This window comes from Pavona decussata, unplaced genomic scaffold (assembly GCF_977016875.1).
Source record: "Pavona decussata unplaced genomic scaffold, jaPavDecu1.1 SCAFFOLD_233, whole genome shotgun sequence".
Lineage (NCBI taxonomy): Eukaryota > Metazoa > Cnidaria > Anthozoa > Scleractinia > Agariciidae > Pavona > Pavona decussata.
This window is the reverse complement of record NW_028145638.1, coordinates 1,162,501-1,178,885: the sequence shown is the minus strand read 5'-3', so window position 1 is coordinate 1,178,885 and position 16,385 is coordinate 1,162,501. Positions and strand designations below refer to the sequence as shown.

General features: G+C 36.9%; 1 protein-coding gene and 1 long non-coding RNA gene across 2 annotated transcripts in view; one reads left to right on the top strand and one right to left on the bottom strand.

Annotated features, from left to right (window-relative positions):
• Nucleotides 1-3,641: 3,641 nt before the first annotated feature.
• Nucleotides 3,642-8,280, bottom strand: LOC146458277 (uncharacterized). The gene is made up of 3 exons (XR_014858238.1): nucleotides 8,190-8,280; nucleotides 7,618-7,705; nucleotides 3,642-5,916 (listed from the first exon to the last, which is right to left on the bottom strand). It is a non-coding gene; the product is annotated as an uncharacterized LOC146458277 (long non-coding RNA).
• A 3,977-nt stretch (nucleotides 8,281-12,257) lies between these two features.
• Nucleotides 12,258-16,385, top strand: part of LOC146458276 (uncharacterized) — a 4,760-nt gene continuing 632 nt past the window's right edge. The window contains exons 1-2 of the mRNA XM_085090636.1: nucleotides 12,258-12,577; nucleotides 16,114-16,385. The exon at nucleotides 16,114-16,385 is cut by the window's right edge and continues 632 nt beyond it. Coding sequence (XP_084946762.1) covers nucleotides 12,393-12,577; nucleotides 16,114-16,174 — 246 coding nt within the window. The 5' untranslated portion in view covers nucleotides 12,258-12,392 and the 3' untranslated portion in view covers nucleotides 16,175-16,385. The remainder of the gene's footprint in view (nucleotides 12,578-16,113) is intronic.

Below are 16,385 nucleotides of genomic sequence, written 5' to 3'. Positions count from 1 at the left end.
TTATATTCGACAACGAAAGGTTTATAAGACGGCGATCGCTCAAAGTTGGGTTGTTTATTAGATAGTTATATTACAAGGTAAAACTGCCAGATACCATGGTTACAAAAACGAAAATATTACTGTCATATCTGACGTAACAGAACAAAAGTTTTTAAAACTGAAGAAAGCACAATTTTAATAAACCGAATTTAAAACGCAGACTGTCAATGACTATGAAATTGAACACAGGGTGGGGGTCGGGTGGTGGGCGGCACCCCTCCTCTCGATCTTTAATTAGTGGGGTCTAAATTTGGAGGGTTATATGAAGGATAGTTGTTCAAAATGCGAAGATTGCGACTCAAAATTCATCAAAAAGGATTAAGAGGTAAAAAAAAGGACAAGAAGTGGTAAAATTTGAAAATGATGAAAAAAAAACGTTATTGTTACAAGTATCTATTTGTCTAGTCTTTCTATCAAAATCCACATGTTTTTCTCCCATTCAAACAACAACGTTTGGTTACTAAATTCCACTACGGTGAAAAATGACTCCCGGCATCGCCGGACTATTTGAATATGTCCCGTCAAAAACGTTTTGTGTAATTTGGGGTACCCTGACCATGACGCGGAGATTTTGTGCGACCTTTGGCTTCAAATTTTCATAACGGAAAAGAAGACAAGGAACGCATCAGCAGTGAAAATATTTCTTCTGCTTTGGATGTTTTCTAATCGTGGATCTCAAAATTAGCTATGAATCATAAAAGACTATTACACATGGCAGCTGGCAGTTGCATCTTGTAAGTTTTTGTAATTGTCAAGGGAACATAAGGCTCCAAAGGGAATCTTTATTCTAAAGAAAAGGGCAAACTCTATTACCAAATTGTCGCAGAAAAGCTAATGCACACGATCGTTTCTTTCTGTATTATATTAATTGAAGCGATTTAACCAAATCATTTATTTCGATTCTAAGCAAAACTTTCGGGGGGAAGAGGACCAATTAAAAGCTTCTTTAATTAATCCCTTATGTTCTCTTGACATATTACAAAAGATAGTAAACTAGTGTCTGGTTGAAGTAATGTTTACAAAAACGCTTTCACACGCCTTTGGCATATTCGAATTAGGGAAGAACTGAAACAGTTAAAAGGACCGCAAAAGACTATTGATTAAAGCGCTATATTTTTTGGAAAAATATTCAGCCAATTGGAACTCAGTTATGGAGCATCTCGTCATTCAATTCTTTAAAAATAGCCTTCTGCTGTTCACCATTTTGTTCTTTTAAGTACTAAGATTTGACAGAAGGGCTAAGGGCAAAATTAAATTTGGAACAAATTTGACTTAAACATTAGGGAATAAAAGATTATGCATTAATTTGCATTTATATCCTCGAATCATGTATTTGAAATTTTCAAACGGCCGACCAATTGTAATAGAAGATCTGAAACTTGTCTTCGCAGTTTTCGTGTATGCGAAATCTTCAATTTGTTTCAAAAGTTCGGAAAAGAAGCTTATTGGCTGACTAGGTTGTTTGGTTTGTTGACAGCAATCGCTTTATTTCTCAGCATCAATTCCTCTGGGGCAGTCAAAACTTGTCAATTGAACAATAACCACAAGTCAATTTTTAATCACTTTCGTTCATTTGAATATTTACTACTTCTATTCATGAAAAATTTCAAATATTAAAATATCAAAGTGTTATTTGAAGGAAAGCGGGGTCCTACTTCAGAAATGTTTTTCAAAATTCTCAAATTTAGTTTGTATCAGCTATTTCTGGTGTGGAAGGAAGATTTGTATTTTTTTATTAACTAAAACGTTTTTGTGAATTCCTAAACAAGTTGTTAGTTGGAATCACTCCATTGATACAGCAAGGAGTGTGTATAAAATTATTAAAATATCTCCTCTTCTGGAATTCGCACTTTGAAGTGCTAGAAATGAAAATATGCCGTGAAAATGAAAACTTTACAAAAAACGTAGTGAACCTTTCAGCCGCGCGCATGTAAAGAACATCTTGATGTTCGCAAAAAGCAGAATTTAGTAATTTTGGGGGTCCATTTCATCGAAAATTGAGAAAATAAACTTCTAACAAATTATAAATAAACAAACATCAATCTAACTTACGAATTGAAGAAATTTATGCAAAATGTTTTTTTTATGCGTTCAGGCGTTGGCTGGCTCTCTGTCAATTTAGTATTTGCTTTGAGGCTTGAATTGTTTACATTATCTCAACCAGACATTAGTTTTAGTAGTTTAGTTGATATTTATATTAAGACCTTGTTTGACTATTATATAGTGTTACACTGGACAAGGGGAATGAGTAAAAGCTCAAACTTCTAATTTTCAATAACAATTGGAATAGAAACGAAAGGAAATAGACAAACAGAAATTGAGACAAATTAAAAGATCGCTAAGGAGCAGCAGTGTTAAAATTGGACGAAAATTGGCTGAAACTGAAAAGATATAAAAAAGGGGATAGAATTCTTTGATCGATAGTTGAAAAGAAATTGGTAAAACGTAAGATTTCCCAAACTTACAAGCAAGGTATCCATTATCTCGATCGGTGAAATTAAATGACCAAAACTGCAGATTGTTTGCCAAAAAATAGTTGGAACAAGAGGACTGAATTAACTTTACCAGCGAAAATTGTCTTTATCGATAACAACAGTAAAATCTCGGGGAACAAAAGAAAAATAGAGGGGAAAATTTCGAAGATCACTTAGGACGAATTGTCTTAATACTTGCAAACCAGAATAGCTTTTAAATTTGGGTGTAGGTTTTACATATCATTTTCTAGATGCTTCACTACAAATGTCTTGTCCTGTGTAACACTGTATATGGTCGTGGAGTTAAGAACTCTGCCAGTTGAACAAGGTCACAAGAAGCGACATTGCAAGTTAGACAATTTTGCAACAGCTAGAAGGAAAAGACATTGAAATATCAAGTCAATTGATATTTCAAGGCAATTCAAAAACTTTTTTTCTTCTGTTGCAAAATTTTGTCTTGAATTGCAATGTCGCTTCGATAATTCTAAAGTCACCTTCACTTGGCAAACTAAGGTTTCCAATCTCGTGTTGTCAAATAGGATTTAGCGTGTTAAACGTTGCAAAAAGAAAAGAAAAGAAAAGAAACAGTTTCTCAGTGTGTTTCAAAGCCTAAATTCTGTGCATGCAATGTTTATTCACGCCAACTTGTATTTGACAACACTAGTTTGCAAACTTTATTTAGCCCTGTGAAGGTGACTTTAGTTTGTTTAAACATAAACCATCTCGGAAATGAAACTTCGCTAAAACGAACGTTTCGTTGAAATTTTCAGACGTTCGCTTGTTGAATTACTCAGAAATTGAACAAAAATTGACAACAGCTTGAAGTTCTTTTCCGAGATGGTTTATGTTTATCTGGCGGGCAAAATTTGTAGGGTCACTCTTTGAATGTTTTGTGAGCGAGAAACGTTCAAAGAGTACCCCGTTAATTTTTTGGCCAAATTTGTTGCCAGGGAAAACTCTGTGCAAATTTTACCAAATTTTCCCGCCAAAAGACTTAGTATATATAGGAAAATATTTTCTACACACCTTTTAATTAATTAATTATTTTTTACTTACTTAATTAAAATATTCATTGTATAAGAAGACAAAGAAAATAAAGGACACAATGAACTTGAAACAATTGTTTGCTTGAGTGTGACTTTTATTATTAACCTTACTTACAGAATGCAATAATATAAAAAATTGGCTGTGAAAAAATTAAAAAAAAACGGCGCATGCGTATTTTGGGCGCCCGTATTTTTTTTAGTCTTTTGGCGGGAAAATTCAAAATTTTCAAACAGATGTTAACAACATGGAAAAATAAAAAAAAAAACGGCGCATGCGTATTTTAAGCGCCTGTATTTTTTCTAAGTTTTTTGGCGGGAAAATTTGACAAAATTGAACAGAGGTTACCATAAAAACAAACGAGAGACAAAAAAAAATATTTAGTTATGCCAAAATTTATTAATTTTGAACATGCGTTAGTCAATAAAATTTCACTAAAACATGAACGATTGAGGTATCTTAAATTTTGCTTAAAATTTCAATTTCTAGACAAACTAATTTGTCAAAATTGTCTTGCAAATGATTCATAGAAAAAGTTTCAGTTTTCTAAACTTCGCAAATGCAAAATAAACACGAAGACGCACTATAAACAAGAACTTTCCATGAAAACCCTAGTTTCGCTTATTTGTTGTTACAACGAGCAAGTCAAATATATTGGCAATGCTTTAGTCGAAATCTTCATTTTGTAATGCGTGGTTTTAATCGAGATTGCACATGAAAATGTTTTGGCCCGCTGAAAATTAAGCAAAATGTATATTTGAAAAGTTTATAACTGACTATAATCACCGGTGAGTACATCTTTTCACGATTTTTCTATCAAATTCGGCTATACACTAAAATTTGAAATTAAACTTCAAGAAAAAGACTTGCGAGAAAATTCGAATCCAGTTTACATTGAAACGCAGAATTTTGCGTACGATCGCTTTGGTATGAATTTGTTAAGATATATATATATATATCAAGTCATTGTTCAAAAGAAAAATTCTTTTCAAAACCCGACAATACCAAGAAGATTTAGAGAATTTAAAAGTTATGAAGTTGACCAAACCTGTAGACAATTGCAATAATTTTAAATTTAGGACGCTCGCAACAGTTCCTCTGGCATTGGGGTGGATCTTTTCAAATCAATAATTCGCATGGAAGGCTTGCTTCGATTACCGTCAAACTACACCACCAAGAACATTGAGATGTCGAAGACTTTTTTTACTACTACTACTGCTGTTGTTGTTGTTGTTGTTGATATCACAAAATGTTTTATTGTGAGGCGTGAATGATAAACCCGTGAGTTGACACAAGCGTGGTGTACATAAATATTCGTCGCACGAGAATAGCAGTGAAATAGACCAGGACAAACAAAATAAAACCCATGTTCAGGAAAAGAGAACAGCGACTGAATCAAATTTGACCGAGTTTCAGCCTTCTTATCTAACACCCGAAATAAAACTTGCTCGAACATCAAAACAAATTATTATTCTAACGCCTCACAATTAAAAAATAAAATCTGTAAGGGCATTTTTGAAATATTTTGATTTTAATTATGCAAATAACAAGCTTTTCGACTTGTTTTAGCCGTTTTGAAACGCAAATAATTTGACATCGCAGCCACGGTAGAAGCTCAAGGTACTTTTAGAATGTCTTGTTGTGATAAAAGACCTTTGGACAGAAATGACAAGTTATAACATTTATTTTTCTTTCAATTTTAACAAAAAATCCGGCACTAACTAATGATTCTTTATTTACTTGAAAACGCTCTTACAGATTCTTTCCTAATTTCGCCCACTAGTTGTCTAGGTTGAGTAGGTTAAATCCTGAAAGTTTCGTTGTAAAGTGTCGGACTAAATTTCGTTTAATCGACGTTATATAAAATGAAGTGCTTTGCGTCACCGTTGCTATGGTAACAGCTGTTCTTTGGAAACCAACCAAAACTTTCAAAATTTGATCGCAGGTTGAAAAGGTGGTGCAGTATGACTGAAATCGAAGCAAGTCTTCCATGCGAAATATGAAGTATTGATTTGAGAAGATCCACCCAATGCCAGGAAAGCTGTTGGGAGCCTCCTTAAACCGAACATGCTTCAGCTATATAATTAATAATTTCTTAACGTCGAAAACAACAATTCTCTCTGTTCTGTTACGAAATCCAGGAAATGTGGCAAACCGAAAAGTGAAATTTCTTGAAAGCGATAAAAATACAAAAATATGTTGAAAGTGCGTCTTCGTGTTTACCGAAAATTCGTTTCACCGAAGCAATAAGGTTCAATCTTAGTCGGCTTTTGAAAAATAATTAATACTTATGTTCTACCTTGACTAAAAATGTGCTTGGCTTTGGCTTGCTCTTGTTCCCATGCTTGTGCTGTCAAGACTCGTCACATCTACAAATTAAAGCGTCCTGAAAATTAAGCAAAATCTGAAATTAGGAAGTTAAATTTTTATCACCCTAAGCTAAATAGGTTCAGTTTACAAGGTCAGCCGTCTAAGGTTGAATTTTTTTAATTTTACAACGAAAATATTAAAAGATAACTAGTGTCTTTACTTTTTGCTTGGATGTAACTGAATGCATTTAACAGTTGGTTTAACTACATACAACTACTGGTACGCGAACGGCCAAATTATATTTGAAATGGGTAGCTATGGATAAACCCTGGAGTCCCAACAAGGACAAAAGAGCTCTCCTTTTATCTGTCATTGTCCAGGTTTAGTTTCCGGTGTGCACAGGGGTATTAAAGGGTATGTGGAGTGTTTCCAATGGTTTGTATACGGCCTTGTTCCCAGCATGTAACCACAACCTCTCTCTCTCTCCTCTGAGAGAAGCCTTGGAATTCTGATGTACACCGTAAAATGAACTCTTACAAATTGAGCGCAATGTTATTCCGTGTGTCTCAGCTTTAGAGCGATATTACACGAAACGATAGAAGATGGTAAGCGATCAGAAATAATGACGTCATCATTGTCAAATTGCGACTCTAGAATAAACCTTTTCGAACGACGTGCAATCGCAAAATGTCCTCAGTCTGACAAACCCAGATTATATCGCTCTGTTAATTTTAGGAAAGACTGGTAAACTGTCTTTGATTTTATTCATTTAGGTAACTTTCAAGATACAAGGCAGATCTAGCAGCTATTACTGGAATACGTTTGCCCAATATTTCGGTCAGATAAAACTACACCTAAAAACTAAGAGTAAACGGAACTGCAAGTTGCTAGTCAAAAACATTTTCTATCGCAAAAATTGACGACGTCATAAATAGGATAACTTTAAAATCTACAAACCCAGACGAGATCTATGATTCAGGGGTAGATATAGAGCTCTACGAATATTTGCGCGCTGGTGGTTTCGTTACTGCGAGTATAGACACGCGTTTGGAACCTGAATAACTTTTTTTAAAACTGGTATACGCGTTTCCTTAATTCTGTTCGGCCTTATGCGATTACATATACAAATTTCCTGTGTGCCGCCATTTTGGGTTTTATGATGTCATACGGTTGTCGCTATTGTCAGGAAGCAACCGTATGACGTCATGGAAACCAAATTGGCGGCGCACAGAAAATTTAAAAGCGAAAATATGCGATAATAAAATCCAATTTGTAGAACAGTAAAATGTTATCTCCATTTTTTCACTAAAGGTTTGAAATTTAGACACCATTTCCAACAATTAATTGAACGTCAATTTGTTGGAAGAGCGGAAGTTCTCTTTAACCACAGGAACGTCTTCATGATTCTCCTTCCGAAATGTTGTGTGCAACACTTTTTGGTATGGACACACTGTGTTATGTGCAACGCTACGCGCAGGGTCACAGCACGCGTCAGAATATCAATTTTCAAACATTCGATGTCATTGGCCTTAGGTATCGATACTCGTGAGAAATAAATATCGTTGTTAGAGGTCACGAGACAAAAGCGGGTAAGTCCTTTAGCGGGCAAAAGAGTGACGCGTTATTATAGAGTACCGTAATACTTAATCACGATGCAAGCTTACTTAATGTTGTAAGCTTCGAATTTTCAAGGGCCGTGAACTTCGTAAACCATCTTCAGCAATTCAACTCAATTAAAATTATAACAAACACAATTTTATCAAAACTCACCATTGTCAGCGATATCTCAATTTCCTTCTTTTCCCCTTCCTGTCAATCTCTCTCCTTGCATTGATTCCCTATCATAGAAAATAATTTCTCATTGTGAGGCACTAGTCAAGATTCTAGTGGCAGAAAGCATGTTTCAGGATGATTAAAGCAGTAGGATGAGTCGCGATGGGCTTTTGAAGGCTGCAGATGAGTTGCAAGCCAACCTAACCCATTAAAGAAAGTTAACGGAATGCTTTATACCAAAACAGTACGTAGTGTGTGATCATGAGGGTTTGAATGAGCGGATCAATTAGTTCACCAGGCGAAATCCTGTCCTTGGAAACCTTCTCAACCCCCAAAACTAGGAAAACCCACGCACGAACTCGGCAGTGAGACAAACCCGCTTCAAATTTACCATTCTCCCGGCTCTGTACGCGGTCAGCTGCTCGGAGTATACCCGGATGTTGATGGCGGACCCTCCTTGATATTTGATACTCAAAACGTAAACGGCAATTAACATCTCTAATACCCTAATACAAGCAATCTAAATAAACAAGAGAAAGGGGAACTCACCTTCTATGATCGATGCTTCTTCTTTCGCTTTGTGCTGAACCTCCACTTTAACTTCAATCTGATTGATATGTTCAGTGTTGTCCTTAAAACTGAACGTAAGTTTGATTAATATAGTGCAGAGGTTAACTGGTGTAAACTGCTCAGTTGTAATGCACTTCAAAAGAATCAGCTGGGTCACTTAAGAAAGCTTCTTACACTCAGCCAGCTTTCAATGTCAGTGGAATTTGTGTGTTAGATAAGATAATTTAAAGGTGCCTATGGCAACTCCACTCAATTCAGGTTTATTTTCACTTTAATTGGGATAAATACCCAGTTGTTAAATGAATCAGCAGTTTCGCCTAGGAATGCCTCTGAAATAGAGTTGGCTCAGTCAGCTTCCGATGTCAATGGAATTTGCGCAGCACATTCGTAAAGTAAGAGAAAACGTTAACATGTTAAGGTGTCTACGGCAACCCCCTCTAAGTTCATTCAGTTCATCGCTCAGCCAGTAAAATGATATTCTTATTTAACCCAGATCAGTGCAGTGGTCTTTTCAGGCAATGGTGCTAAATGTTGACTACCCCCTACTAGATATAGTTAAGTACACGACAAGGTTTAGTTGAGACAAGGCATCAAGCACTAGCAAGCGATAATCGTACCCTGTTTGATGGCAGGTAACAAATTAAATATTTAATTACTGTTTAAATGGCCGAGTAATTCTGTCACTCTTCCCAAGCAATTAAAATACTTATCTTTGCTCTATAAATTGTACATGTGCTTCTGATCAAACTCCATTCTGTTGTATTCCCTGTTTTCCCTAAATTAAAAGCACGTGCGATTAATGTGTTGGAAACATTGCCTTAGAGAATATAAGGTAAAGTATCACTTACTTTGCTTAAAATCTCCACAATTTCATCCTGCATGAATCACCTTCAAATGTAGGGACATTTGACATTGCTGATGCATACCATTTGCGCTGACGAAACAACTTGTGAGTTGCAATGAGAAACAGGGTTGGTAATATGCTGCTAGCTCCATTGAAATTCTGGAACCTCTTCTAAACGATTATCCTGTTAATTGAGAACACAGTATAGGTATAAATTGATGGCATTGAAGAGCATCAACGATTTTTTTATTAGATTTTCTTAGACCTTAGGGGGAAGGGAGTAGGGTGGATTTCTCCCTCTCACTAGCACTGTTAACCCCCCCTTCCCCCCCCCCCCCCCATCACACACACAAGATTACAGCTATGCAACGAACTTTAGAGGACATAAAATTTTCAAGATTGTTTTCTTTGAACCAATAACGTCCTTTGACACTGGGATGATTTCCCACCTACTATTTACAAATGTCAGCCATCTTGGAAATCCAACATATTGACCAAAAGGTAATCAAACATTGTTAAGAAGATTATAGTCTAAAAATGAAATACGTTTAGACTGTTCAATACCCTGCCTGTCAAAGAATGGCTTGTAACATCCAAGGTATCATTCAATTTCATATCATATGGCTATTTCAATAAAGGTTGAGGAAAAACTCAGAGACCGCAAGTAGATATGGGAAAGCCATTAATAACTTTACAAAACGCAGCTATAGCTGACCCCTGCAGAAAATAAATCACCAACGCAAATGTTACTGTTATTTTCTTCCATCCTTTTAGAGCACCGAGAATAAAATATTAAGTGATTTCTCCTGGAAAGAACAAGCTATAATCATTTTTTTTAGAGATTTCTTCAAATACGCTGGAAGAACTTGAAAAAGTTGGCCAATGATTTCAAGTTTCAATCCATTTCAACCTTGGCCATCCGAGGCCAAAGATAACTAACACTAGTTTCTGCGTAGTAGTGGGATTACTGTTAACAAACGTGAACCACTATTTTAACGATTCCGTCCATGCAAATGTGTTTTCACAAATAGGTGACACTGCCTCTTTAAGGCTTTAAAATCCGACAACGTTGATTGAATAAGCTGTAAATGGAACAGTGACAGTTCATACCAAAAATAAGTTTGGGGTAGTTTTTGCTTGTATCTAGAAAGTCCATGAGGGCAGATTTGCACTCCTTTCCCCACTCCCTTCTGCTTCTCCCTTCCACCCCAACTCAAAATGGATTGAGCCTCTGGCAAGCTTTAATCTAGATCTCCCTAATCACCAGGCTCCAGTTGTTCATCTTGGATAAATCACTGACCAAGAGGGGATAAATAAAGTAACCACTCTTTGAACAGCTGGGGCCGGGCCTAATTCTTGTTTATTTGGTAAGATTTTCGTACTTCCCCATACATTAATTATGACCCAAAAGCTAAGGACAAACGGTTCAGAACTCAGTTGGACGTTGATCAATTAATTAATGCTACTGCCTGTGTTCAGCAAATGTTGAACGGTTTCAAAAATGCTACATCATGGACAATTAGAATATTGTTGAACAACTTCAACATATTGTTTAAACAACCAAACAAACTAAACAAACAAGGAATCATTTTGTCAGAAACTAAAATCGCCTGGCTATCATCTTTCTTACAAACTTAAACAATACCGTGACTCATCAACTGCTTTTAAACAACTTTTTTTAGCGAAACAAATAACCAACCACGAAAATTCAAGTATTCATACTTGAAACTTGACTTTCATTCCAAGATTAACTGATAAAAAGGGAATAAATCGTAGATAATTGACCTGTCTTAAAATGCCGAATGTTCTTTGATGTTTCTTCTTCGCTAATCCACCATTAATGAACGTCAAAGCCTTGCTCTCTGCGTCGTTTTATCTCCCGTGAGTTTTGCAGTCCCCCAGCGTTTTCCTGTCGCCTTGAGGCTCATTAGTATAGATAATACTCCATAAAAGCTCAGAAACAAGGATTTTGAAACTGGAAGGTTAACTTTGCGAACGGCACCATGTGCGTGAAGATGAGAGATGAATTAAAGATGAATTTTCGCAGTATATTTGCAATTCAAATTGCATGATAAGAAATGCAGATTACAAACACAAGTAAAACACATAAGGATTGAGTGGAAATGACAAGAAATAATGAAAACTGTAGTTTAGGGACGTAAGGAAAAGCACAAAAACCGAACTTGAAAAGAAACTTAGTTTGCTGTGGAAAAATACTTAATTAAATTGCAGCCTGCAAGTACTAGCGTCAAGAGAGGCTCCGCTCGTACGGATAACGAGAAAATGAAAAATGTTCAAACTGGCAAAATGCACGTGCTTTCCGTTCCGTTGCAGGTGCGCTTATGTTGGTGCACGTTAGAATCGTCCGCTGCAAAAAAACAATGTAAAACGGTCTAATGACGTAACTTACGAACACCGTATAATAACTTGATTTTAGTTAATCTAATATACACATAGGTTGGGCATCTTCAGTGGACATCTATTGCATTAGGCTTTTTTTTCATATCATCCACGTTCCCGGGAGTTCGGCATTAGCCTACCAGGGGCATTTTCCGGTCTTGCGATTTTGTCATAGCACCCTCCTTCCTTTTAATGATAAAGAGAACAAAAATGACTTGGTAGATCCACAGAACGGACTTAGTTTGGCCTGGGTTAACGTTCATTAGAATGAAGGTAAACCCTGAAACGAAGAAGTCGCTTTTTTTTGCTAGGTACCGCGGGGAGAGGCTCTTTTACACATATCATGCGATTTTTGTGAAATTTTTGTCGCACTTTTTTTCGTAGTGATCGCAGTTTCGGCTCTACGGCTTTCGATTGATCGATCGATCGATAGTGAAAAACTAACGTTTTGAACGCTAGATCAGTCAGTCGATGCACAAACGGAGCAAGAGTTCCACACAGACCATGATAGCCCATGTATACATTTTGCACCCCTGGGCCAGGGTTAGCAGGGTTAGGCCGGGTAAATATGAAAGTGATGAATGGATGATTAATGTATGGGGCTTTGCAGATTTCCTTCCGCAAACGGTAACTGGAGAAAAGTAATCGAATAAATTGCAGAATTCATGTATATCGATGTCATTCCCTGAGATTGATGAGAGGTTTGCCGCAACGAACAGGCAACTCGCCCCAGCATGCTTTGCAGACCGTGCCCAACCCCCAGGGAGATTGGGTACTAGCTCTAGAATTTGCGCCTGGGAGATAATTTTTCTTCATTCGCGTGTTGGAAAGCAAGAAAAGATTTCCCGCTGATCAAGCGAAACATAACCCCCTATTTCACCTCCAGAATTGTCCACAAACGTAGCAGCTATACATACTGTGGCCAGGATATCAGATCGATGTTTCAGGCCATAGCAGAATCCATCTTTGAACCTGGTGTGAACAGCCAGCTGCTGAAAGCAATCAACATCACATTCGTTTGTCTTTTTGTTGTTGTGATCTTTCTGCTGATTGCTTTGGGATTAAACATTCACCTGCTGGTGCTTTTGATACTTAGTACTGGTCTTCTGCTGTCTGTGAACTGGTAAGTTAAATTTGAATTTTACCTTTCACTGTCCTTTCACTGTACTTGTAAATATTAATTATGGTATCAAGTCACCCAGCAATTCACTTGTTGAAGCTCATTACCCAGGGTGCATTCCATGTACATCCCACGCCAAAGATAGGCCAAGAGTTTCGAACTTCCACGCCACTTCCATGTTATGCCGACCGCCTACAGACTCTAATTCCTACACTAGGAGAAAAATCCGTGATATTTTTGGACAAAAACAGTTCATTTGAACAGTGGAAGTTTTCAAAAGCCTAGGTATTATTTTTTGTGATGCCATTATGCCTCTGAGGTAATCTTAAGGTCTTTCCCCTAAAATAGAACCTACACTCAGATTTTTTCCAAACTTTGTCCATGTGTCGTTCACTATATGTAAACTGCAAAAATGAAATAAAAAGAGGGGGTCCCCATACTTGTTCTTCAGCAACGAAGCATTGAAATATGGTAATTTCTGCATGTTTGGACAAAAAGGACTATAATAGAGCATTTGCCAAAAACAGGAATTATTTTATGAAGGGAACAGTTAACGGCTCATTTCATAGATTTCTTTCCCTGTTCATAAATCATTTTCAATGTGAAATCTGTTTGAAAACTATCCCTAACCAGTACTACTGAGATATTCAACAAAATAATCTAATTCGTTACCTCTGAAGGTAGGCCAAAATGTCCATTGGCTAGATATTAGGCGCAAAATTTGAGATTTCTAACACTAGGATTTTCCTTAAATTTTCACGGTAGTTGGCAAACGATATTGTGGTTAGAAATCTGAAAAGAGAAAATAGGTTCACCAGGTTGGTTTTACAGATATTTCACAAAGCAGTGGTAAATCGAGCTTCAAAACTTTTTTTCCGCGAAGGGACTGGGGCGAGTCTTATGAAAACACCTTTATTTCCGCGCAAAATGCAAATTAAGAATTTTGTTGTTAGATGCAAGTCAGATTGAATGATACTCTAGAAATGAGCGTAAATTTTTTATTTTGCCATTGTGCGCAGTAGAGTTGCGCACTGCAAAACAGGGGAATGACCTTAAGTCATGCATTACCTCTGTCTCACACATCTCACACTGCGTTATGCCAAAGACCACAATCATGTGCCAGTATGCCAAGCTATTTGGAAACCCACACTGAAGATCTTCAATGTGACCTACACAAAATGCAGCATGGCTCATTATTACAGCTCATGTCACTGCATTGTGCACACACAGGCTTTTAAAAATAAAATGATTTGCTGGCTATGATTTACGCCCTAGGATGAAATTTGATTGCTATCAGACAAGGGTGTCACAAGTCATTTACATGAGCTGGCCATGGGCCGTGGCCAAGTTAGCTGGTGTTGGCTTGGTTTACTGAGATCTTGGTGATCAATGAGATCTTGTAATCAATGTTGTGGTTACATGAGAACCAGGCTAACCTAGCTTGCTGGGATCTCAACATTAGTGACATATGAATCAATAGGAAACCATCAAGAGGGTCGCACAGGGGTATTTTCGTGATGCGTGATTAGCTGATTTTATTTCCCGTGAAACGCGAATGTAATAAATTATTCCTCGTAATCCGTGACCTGAAGGTTTTGCGTGACCCGTGAAGAACTTGAAAATGAAATTTTCATTTCAGTGATCCGTGATTTGCTATTTTTTCTGTTCGTGAACCGTGCAAGAGACCCCCCCTGTACGACCCTCCATAAAGCTTCTTGAGTCTGAAAACTAATTCTCTCTGCCTAATTATATCTTTGGTTTTTTTTTTTGTTTCTATTGTTTGTTTCCATTCTGTTTGTATTTTAGTTAGGCGAAGCTAAATAAATAAATTTGCTGACGAACATGATGGATCAATGAAAGCGAAATAATTTGATCCATTCTCATTGTTGGAGCCATTTTTCACCCGACAACATTGAAATTGAGCTAGCACCAGGCTGGTTGCATCATGTAATACAGGGCCGAGACTCATCTCCAGTTGGTAAACTCAGCCAGCTGGCTCATGTTTAATCAGCCCATTAGGAATTTTGTAAGAAAATAAATTCACATGATATTAGCTACTGGCTTCCTGGAATATTTGAAAACTCATATGAAGATTTCATTACAAAAGGCAGACCCAGGTCTATCAAACAATATTGGTTGGCTGTAAAGATTGGTCTATCATAATTTGCAGACTTTGTCTCAACTTTCATGGTTCTTGGTACCTGAAATAATGTTGAGATTTATAATGACATTTACATCAAATGGCAGAAATGACCATGTATCCTGCAATTTTGACTTTTGTTTTCAGTTTTTCAGTAAAATTGAGTAGTTGTACATAAACATCAGAGGCCACAATTATTTTTGCACTACATGTATTCTCATCTATATACTCAGTCTGTGTTAGACTAATCTATACTTTTGGAGTCAGCTATTTTTTCACGTCCTTCATGACACACTTTGCCCTTCTTAGACCTGGACACATTTTCTGGTCCAATAAATTGCCTTTTTGTGGGGAGGGGGATGGTTGGGTGATATGGGTGCGAGGAGGAACAGGGTAAAAATGATATTCTGAATGTGTTACCCATTCCACCCATCATTGCAGTCCATGAGTTCAAATACAAAGGGCTTTCTGGCAAGGATATTTTAATACTAATCTAAGCAGGATGTATGCTACCTATCACAAACCTAGACATAGTAGACAGTCAATGATCCACAGGCCTCCCAGGTGGCCAATCCACCGGTACACAGGGCATGGCTTCAACTCCTGTTGGTACTCTGAATTTTTTCATGATAAACAGAGTTCAATTTACTTGGTGCAACATCTTTCTTCTTATTCCAGTGAAGCTATAACCCTGTTATGATGGAGTACCCTACATTGTCGGTGTCTCTGAAATACTTGGAACTATATGATTTTATCAGCAGGAAATTACACTACACTTCCCCTGTTTGGTTAAACCATAACACAGATTGTTCTAGGGGAAGGGGTCATACAAACAAATCTGCCTGGCCCTTTTCATCATGGCTTGGTTGTCATTGGTAACTACCCATGCAGCCAATGTTAAACGGCAAGAAATGTTTAGAATTTTTTCGCATGCTAAAGAAATTGCATACAGCAGTTGCAAGCAATAGTCAAACCATCTAAGTTGGCTGTTAGTAGAATATCAGATGAATAATAAAATATTGTAAGATTCTATACACGTTTTACACATAATCAATGTTTATAGGAAGAATAATTTACAGAAAATCAACTAGTTTTCACAAGTCCTAAACTAAAATCTGTGTAGTAACAGTAAAAAGATATCACTGTAGTTTGTGCACTCTCAAATTGTACTTAAAATTGAGCTTCATTGAATTATGGCCAGTCTAACTGTGTTAAACAAAGTTTTTATTTAGAGGTTTCATCCATAGACTCAAGAGTTTATTACAGCTTAATGAAACAGGTATTACAAGACTCTAAAGGCTCAATTCTGAGAGTGTTAATAGCTGAACTGTTTTTCAGGTTCTTCAGGGAAGTTTGTATGAATGACATACCACTTTTTGCTTACTTTTTTTATTGTCAGGTTTGTAAGTGAACTGTGGAGAGCTTCAAAGGATCAGGAAGAAGAAAAAAAGCAAGAATAAACAGTCAAGTTGAAAGTAAACTTTGAATTTGTCCAGTCCAGGGTGACCTGCTCTTGAACAGGGGAAAAAATGCCGTGACTGGGTGGTTCAAGGAAAGTTTCGCACCCTTCGACTGTCAACATGTGAAATGTATTAATGAAAATGAGATGTGTGGTTAACGAACAATTTTATTAATGAAAATCGCAGAGGCAACAAAGGACTGTGTTATGCA